At 28.5% G+C, this 9,129-nt stretch overlaps 1 protein-coding gene across 1 annotated transcript; it reads right to left on the reverse strand.

Moving 5' to 3' along the window:
• Window positions 1-1,711: 1,711 nt before the first annotated feature.
• On the reverse strand, window positions 1,712-4,004 carry LOC100206683 (elongation factor 1-alpha; the record flags this gene model as incomplete). The annotated part of the gene is given in 3 exon segments (NM_001309734.1): window positions 1,712-2,232; window positions 2,566-3,167; window positions 3,555-4,004. Coding segments are annotated over 3 exon segments (1,407 nt in total).
• Between the last annotated feature and the right edge of the window lie 5,125 nt (window positions 4,005-9,129).

Consider the following 9,129-nt stretch of genomic DNA (forward strand, 5'->3'; position numbering starts at 1 on the left):
GGAACAATGCGATAAAATTTGATTGCAGCTACCTCAAAAGACGCAGTGGCTGCAAATATGGTTGTAACTATGGTCATCTGAAACAAACCTCCTTCTCCTCATGGCACTGTCACAGTTAAGCAAAGGGAGGCAGCAGTTTTCCAGTTGTTTCAGGTATGATACAGTTTTACTATCATAAGCATTAATCTCTGTGTCTAATAGCATAGCCTTTTCTTAGGGCCATTCAGCGCAAGAGAACTCTTTCCTGAGGAGAAAAAGCTAACAGCTATAGATATGCTTAAGGTTCAAAATGAAACTGGACTTTCTAATCGTTGCATGAAAAAACTTAGATCATCACTAAATCAAGCCACTCTTCATCAGATTGTTGAAAAAAAATTTGTGATAAGTTTGAGTTACTTGGAAGGACTCTTGCAGAACAGTTCACCTCAAACCATATTCAAGACTAAACAAAGAAAGATTCAACCAGAGTTGTTGTTCACTGCAAAGAAATGTCTGATATTGTCAATCATGTTTCAAAAGTCAGAAATATTCCTGGAGAACCATTGATCAAAGTGGGAATTGATGGTGGAAGTGGCTTTTTGAAGGTATCTTTGGGAGTTATTTAAGCAAACGAGAGGATTCTTCTCCTCCCCCAAAGCGTGCTGCAAAAAACACAGGTGTGAAGTGCCAATTATTAAAAAAAATAATTGCTGTTTCTGAAAACCTACCAGAGTTATAAATACTTATAAAGCGTTTTGAATTTGCTCTAGTTGCAGAAAATTTCTTTTGTTGTTTCATGTGACATGAAAGTAGCAAATCTCATAACTAGACTTCAGTCTCATGCCAGTGCTCACATAGTGTGATGCAGAATTAAAAAACCTTCACATCTGTGGGAAACTCAGAACATTTGGTTCCATCAAGCTGACTTCAATGCATTTCAGAAGTGGGTCAAATTTTGAGAAGCTTAGACGATCAAACACTTTTATTTAACTTTATCCCTCCAATGGAACTTTATCTTTATGGAGTAGAATATCATCAAATTTATTATCAAATAATCTTATTCGGACGTAATAATTAGATTTCAAGGTAGTTTATTAACTAACGACAGTTTTGACTGAGAAGGGAAAGAAAAAGCGTTATGACGTTCAAGCGAATTTTAACGTTATTCTTTGCCTAACTTAAGAGCTTTTTACCTTCGCTTTATAAGGCATTGCGTAAAATTAATGATTATGTGAATTAATAACGACAATTTTCAAATTAGATATATTAGGATGTATTTACAGAATATATTAAATTCACTTTTAATATAAATACTAGCTGCCGTCGAATGTTAACATCTACGATATCAATAAAAACGACCCGACAAAAAAAATAGTCGATTTTAAAACGTTTTAGTAATTATCAAATTTTTATGACTTATTTATTACTTTGGGGAACAACGGCCTAGAGAGATTAGCTAATTATTACATAAAAAGCTGTATTTCAAGCTTTTTAAATTTTAATTAATATTCGAAACTTACATGCCTAAAAAAAAAAAAATTTATAACGAAAAAAAAAATCAGCCTCCGCATTAAGTAGGCCGCGGCGCGACGAGTAAGCTCGTTATTTTGGCACTACAGAGATCCAAATGATTTTTACTACTACATATATTTATAGAATACACCGCGCAAAGGTAAACCAGCCATAAATAAAATAATTAAAATGGAAATAAAAATACGTAACAAAATTCAAAGATATTATCTATTGACCAGCCACAAGACTAAATTACAGATTGAGAAAATATTTATTCCATAAATTTGATATCGTTTGGATAGTTTTTCTATGGAAAGTAGAAGTTTTTGAAAACACATTATAAAAATAATATGGATAATTAGAAGGTGGTCACTTTTTCTTTCCAGCAGCAACTCCTGCTTTTTGAGCTGATTTAGTAACCTTTCCTGCAGTGGCGACAGTTTTATCAACCTCCTTGATAACACCAACAGCAACAGTTTGTCTCATGTCACGTACTGCAAATCGTCCTAATGGAGGATATTGAGAAAATGACTCAACACACATTGGTTTTGAAGGAATTAGGTTGATAATAGCAGCATCTCCAGATTTGACCATTTTGGGTTCAGTCTCAATAACTTTACCTGATCGACGATCAATTTTTTCTAATAACTCAGCAAACTTGCAAGCAATGTGAGCAGTGTGACAATCTAAAACTGGTTGATATCCAGCGTGAATTTCACCAGGATGATTAAGAATGATAACCTAATTCATTACAAAAACATATTTTCATCATTTACAAAAACAAAATTTCATCATTTAAAATATTTACAAAAACATAAGTTGAAAACAAATCCAAATGCGACCTATAAAAATTATATATTTGTTTTATCATATTATTTATATTACTTAATCCAAATTTAACACAATACAAAATACTTTTTGCTCTCAATGTATTTTTAATAACAAATCAAAAGAAAAAATTAGTAAAAAAAACCAAGAATAAATTCTTATTATTGCATATTTATCTTTAGTGTATCTGTTATTACACAACAATAGTAGCACCATATTACAATACGAAAATTTATTGACTAATACCTGGGCTTTGAATGCAGCAGCTTCAATAGCAGGGTCATTTTTGCTGTCAGAAGCAACCATACCACGTCTGATATCTTTAATTGAGACGTTTTTAACATTGAAACCGACGTTGTCTCCTGGAAGAGCCTCTGGAAGAGATTCGTGGTGCATCTCAACTGATTTTACTTCAGTAGAAAGGTTTGCAGGGCAAAATGTGACAACCATACCAGGTTTTAAAATACCAGTCTCAACACGACCGACAGGTACTGTTCCAATACCACCAATCTTGTAGACATCTTGAAGAGGAAGTCGAAGTGGTTTAGAACTTGGTCTAGCTGGGAGTGGAATGTTATCAAGAGCTTCAAGGAGAGTTTTACCAGTGTGTTTACCAGTATCTTTGTATTCTACTTCCCACCCTTTGTACCAGGACATATTTGGGGATGGTTCAATCATATTATCTCCGTGCCATCCTGAGACTGGAAGCACTGGAACAGTCTTAGGATCATAACCAACTTTTTTAACGTAGGCACTAATTTCTTTTTTGATTTCATTAAATCGAGCTTCGCTGTATGGTGGTTCAGTATTGTCAATTTTATTAACAGCAACAATCATTTGTTTAACACCTTAAGAAATAAAAGACAAAATTTAAATTGCTATGTATAAAATAAGGCATAAATTTCATTTAACGTTTGGCCTAAAATTTTAAACAATTATTCAAAATATTGATAGTTTTATGTAAAAATTTAACAAGAAAATTTTATAATTAAAGTAATAACAATTAAATTAATTTAAATTACACCTAAAATTCAACTATACGTCTACAAACCAAGTTATTATTTCATAACTAAGTTAATATTTCATAAACCAAGTTAATATTTCATAAACCAAGTTAATATTTCATAAAATTTTGAATTTTACTAATTTAGATTATAAAATTGACAAAATATTTGTTTGAATGGGTGCAACTTACTATCCAAATAGTTATATGAGTAAGTTACATATTAACTTACCTAGAGTGAAAGCCAAAAGAGCATGTTCTCTGGTTTGACCATTTTTAGAAATACCAGCTTCAAACTCACCAGTACTGCTTGCAACGATGAGTACGGCACAATCAGCCTGAGAGGTACCTGTGATCATGTTTTTAATGAAGTCACGATGTCCAGGAGCATCAATAATAGTAACTACGTATTTAGTAGTTTCAAACTTCCATAGTGCAATATCGATGGTGATACCTCTTTCACGTTCAGCTTTAAGTTTATCTAAAACCCAGGCATACTTAAATGATCCTTTTCCCATTTCCTGGGCCTCTTTTTCGAATTTTTCGATTTGTCGTTTGTCGATACCACCACATTTGTAAATCATGTGGCCAGTACTTGTTGATTTTCCTGAGTCGACATGTCCGATGACAACGATGTTGATGTGAGGCTTCACTTTGTTAGACATTTGTCACTATTGCTCCTGATCTAGATTAATAGTATAGTAAATAAATAAATAGTTATTATTATTAGCAATAGCTAACTCAACTTTACAAAAATTGTAACTAACACTTTGATATGTGGATTGAATAAATAAAACGTTTAAATGACAAAATTCTACTCAATGACGCAAAAAACAAACTTAATTGACGATATACAAAATTTGTGAAACATATTACGAAATTTATAAAAAAATATGACAGTGATATTTGAGGATAACAATTCTTGCTTTTACGCCATTTAAAACGAGCAGTAGTACCTCGATATAGACGAAATTCGCTCGGCTTAAAAGGACGTAGCATGCAAGATCGCGGCTTTATACATTTGAGGCCTGAGAATGAACTGACGTAACAACTTCTATTTAAAGTAATGCAATTGACAAAACGACAGTTTAATTTTCCGTTTAAAGATTATTTTACATTCACAACGTACTTAGTTTATCAAAACTTTAAAAACCGTAATATTGCTTCAACTTATTTTTCTTCACAAGATACGTGAATACATACATATAAATAAATTTCAGAGTAATAAAAATTAAAAACTTTGCAGTCCTTATAAATATTTTAAATTTTTTGACATTAAACATGTTTTTTAGTCGGTGTGTGTATGTTTAGTTTAATATACAAAGTAATAACGAAAACCCACGTCTTCGTTATTACTTTGTATATTAAACTAAACGTACGCGCTATCTTCGAATTAAACTTCGGATTTCTCCATTAATAAGATTATTTTGGCAAAAAAATATATTTTGATGATGTAATTTACGTGAATAAAGCTATGTTTCTGCTTTTTTATATATTTTTCTGTTAAATGTTTTAAAATTATTGTTTTAGATAAGGAGTATTGTCACGTGACATTTTATCGCGGAAAAAAATACTTCATTTGTTTTTGAAAATCTTCGTCCAAAAAAAGCAAGAAATGATTTTATGTAGGTGTCGAAGTACGCACCCATGAAAATTAATAGTATATACATATATATAGATGTTATTTTTTTTAGAAAAGGATGTACTACAATAATTCGATTGGGGACGATGTTTTGCTTTAGAATTGATAAAGTTATTTAATTTTAAATGATTCATCTTTGTTAAAATACCAATAAATAAAAATAATTTTTTCGTCCCCATATAAAAATAGATTCTGCAACTATTTATTCATTATGTGAATATGTTTTGGTTGTTTTTTTTTTGAATTTTTGTACAGTGGGTTTTTTGTTTTCTAAGTGGAGATTTTAAATTTCCCCCGTCTTTAAATATTTTTGAGTGCGATCAAAACTTGTAAGGTAAATTTGCCGTTTTTCTTTAACAAACATTTAAAGATTTTTTCACAGATTTTCACACATCAATTTTATTTTTTATATACCTGAGATTTTATCACAAATTTTTACTTATTTTTTATGTTGTTGATGTTGTTGTTGCTAACCAATTAGTAATTTAATTTCTCAGTAAGTCTTATTTTAAATAAGACTTATTGATTATATTTATAACTTACAATTTACTTTTTTTACAATTTACCTAATTTTAAAGTTATATATATATATATATATATATATATATATATATATATATATATATATATATATATATATATATATATATATAAATATACGTATATAATTTTAAAGTAATTATTTAATTCAAATATATAAATTGAAAGAAATCTTTAATCATTAATAAAATATTTAACTAATTTAAATCAATTTCAAAATCTTTTACTTATTTTATATATTATATAAATATTATATACAATAAATTTTTATATTTGTTTGATATGATGACTGAAAATCTATATTTATTTAAGTTAAAATGATCAATGAAAGTTTTTATGATTGGTATTTGACATTAAAAGATACATCTTATCATGCAATATATTGTAGATGTTGCATGGATTTCAATGTTAAACTGTTTAGCTGCAAGAAATTTTTAGCCAAAACGATCAAATAGATTAGTTGGCAACATCTGAAAATTAAAGAAACAACAAAAAATTATTATTAAAAGTTGTTAGGTGTAGTCTTTTTTACACCTTCGGCAAATTTCCTCATTATAATGTTAAATAATGTAAAAATTTAAGTTTTATCAATGATTTTTACCAAATCATTGATAAAACTGAGTTGAAGCAATATTAAGCGATAAATATTTTTAATAAATGCATCCTAAAGAAACAATTCTATTTCAATTCTATACAAATTAATAAAGCTTCAATTTATACCAAAAAATAGAAAGTCGCAAATGTCTTAACTACTGTAAATTTTTATGGAATATGCTGACACTATTATAAAAAGAATTTTTTAGAAATGATTACTTATGCTTTTTAAAAAAAAAAAAATTTTAAAAAGGGAATTTAATGTAAATATTATCTGAGCTCATTCATTTTTATAGTTTATATAAAAATGATATGCAGGCACTGTTTTAAGGACCAATTCAGTATAAAATCATCAATATTTTTACCTTTTAATTCCCATATACATTTTGACAGCATAGTGTCTTCCCAGTGGGCACAAGATGTAAAAAATACGTCTTTTGAACGTCTTTTGAACGTTTTGGACGTCTTTTGAACGTTCAAAAGACGTCTTATTTAGGTCCTGTGCCTACTGGGTTTTGAATACTTTTTATTTTTAAAAGATTGCTTATGATTAGCAAAACGTTTTTTCCATTCACCCTCTGCTATGCCAATATATTGTTTATCAGGTAGAGAAAACAACAATTATAATTGAGAGGAAACAACAATTTATAATTGCTCTGTTCTTTTAAGAGCATTGAGTACTCTATTTTATAAAATGCATTTTAAAGTTGTTTAAACATATATAAAGATCCTTATTAACATTTGTTGAGCACTCTTAATTGTATTTTAACATTCCGTGTAAATATGGAAACTAATAATTTCACTTACTTGTTGAAATATATACCTATACTAGATGAAAAAAGTTATACTATTTCTTTGATTGAAAAAGTTGAGCATTTTATTAAAAGACTTCGTTGGAAAGCCCATTTTTTCTTAAAACCAAGTAGAAACAGAGATAATTATATAATAGAAACAGAGATAATATTTTTTAATAATTTAGACAATGATAATTATGGATTTAAAACAAAAAATACCCCACCTTTTATACCTGATATGAAAAAATTAATAATAATAATAATAATATGAGGAAGTGGTTTTTTATATATATTGAAAATTGTTGTGTCTCAATACCTAGTTGTGGTACATTTATAAAGATTTTAGCTGTTTAAATTATAATCATAAAGTCTAAATATATAGTTTTAAGTTTTTGTAATTTTGTTATCATTCTCAGATGTCATTGAAACCTTTATCAAAAAGAGTTTTCATTTAGAATACAATAAAAAATGGTGTGAAACGACAAAGAGAAACCTTTTTTATAAAAAAAAAAAAACATTCCGTTATAACAACGTTTTTGTTGTTACCAACAAACGATAAGTCAATTAACAATAAACTCAAATTTTTTTCTTTACTATAAATTTTATCCTAAAAGTAAAAAGTTTCTCAAAGAAAAAGGTTTTCAAAACGTAAGTTTTATTTTCTTTTTTTTCTTTTTTTTTTTTGTCTTGTTTAATTTCAGTAATCGCAAAACTTTACAAAAAATTACGACGTTAGAACAATCTTGTTCTAAAATCTCCACATTTTCAGTTTTGAGATAATACGATTTAAAAAATAAAAACTTTAGGATTCAGATAAAAACATTTTTATAACTTAGGTCTTCTCCGAACCTTTTATACTTATAACTTAGGTTTCAATACAATAGAACAACATTCTGAGGTACCTAATACTGTCAATAATTCAAATTTTTCAAAAAGTGAAGATAGAACAAGATATTTCGAACGTCGCTAGATGCTGGAAAACAAGAGATTTTTTTTAAATTTTATTGAAAATCATTATAAAAAGAAATTAAAAATAAGAATTAAAAGAGCTTTAATAACAACCTGTTTATTTTCGCAAATTTTATGTTTGCGTCAAACTATTATTAGAGTTGTTATTAATATTCTATTGATATTACCAGGTAAATCATGAAGCTGTTATGAAAAAACAGTTATAAAAATCTATAGTGTGAAAATAGCATCCTAGTCAAGTTTCACTATCTGGTTTATACTTTGTTACAATCGTTGTCTTTTTTGTCTTAGAGTTATAAAAACCATAAATAAAACAAACAACTTTTTTAAATCTTTGTTTTTAAAAAAAACTTAAAAATCACGGATGTTTTGAGTTGCAAAGTTTTGCAAAAGTATAAGTACAAAATATTGTACAAAATTTGAAAGAAAAATCATACTTTTTGTTATTATTATTCGATTTTTAATGCGATAATTCAATTTCACTTAAAAGTGTTCAGTACGCTTTTTGACATTAGTTTTGATTTTAACATACGCGCTAAAGCCTCTCTTTTAAAATAAACTAATCAGATTGCGCATATCTCTGCCTATTCTGAGCCTGTATAGGGTTTCAAAATACGCAGCCGGAAGCAGAATCCACTCAACCACGCTTACGCTGTAAGTGGGAAGAAAATTGTATTTATAAAATAATATTTTTGTATGTACAATGTATTATTATTTTTTATATTATATATATACATATAATATTTTGCATGTATTATATATTAGAAGAATAGGTTTTTAAAATTGGTATCAAGTTTAGGATAGCGATGTTAGTTTGCACAATTTTACACGGAAATATTGGGGTGAAAAAATACATTAAACGGATTGAAAAGTATTAATTAATTAACTCAAAGAAGCTCAGAGAGTTATAGACATTATTATATTTAAATCATTTTGAATTTTGTAAAATTTTGCACCCTGCTTCACCCCCCCCCCCTTTAAATATTTTAGGGGGGGGGGGAGAGTACACAACTGTTGCGTAATATTGGGGGAGGGGTCAATAAAGTGTTATGGATGCGTTACGAGGGGGTAGGGGGTAGTAGGTCAAAAAATGTCAAAAACTGCGTGACGTAATTTATAGACGACCCCTTAACAAACTTTAAATGATTTTTAATATCTACTCGTCCACCATGTAAAACAGAATGTTCTGTTAAACATGGGTGATACTAATCCTCAAAAAATGAATCTTCGCAAAGTTTTTGTTGTTTTTTGTCGTTTAACTTAATGTA

This window comes from Hydra vulgaris, chromosome 04 (genome assembly GCF_038396675.1).
Source record: "Hydra vulgaris chromosome 04, alternate assembly HydraT2T_AEP".
NCBI lineage: Eukaryota > Metazoa > Cnidaria > Hydrozoa > Anthoathecata > Hydridae > Hydra > Hydra vulgaris.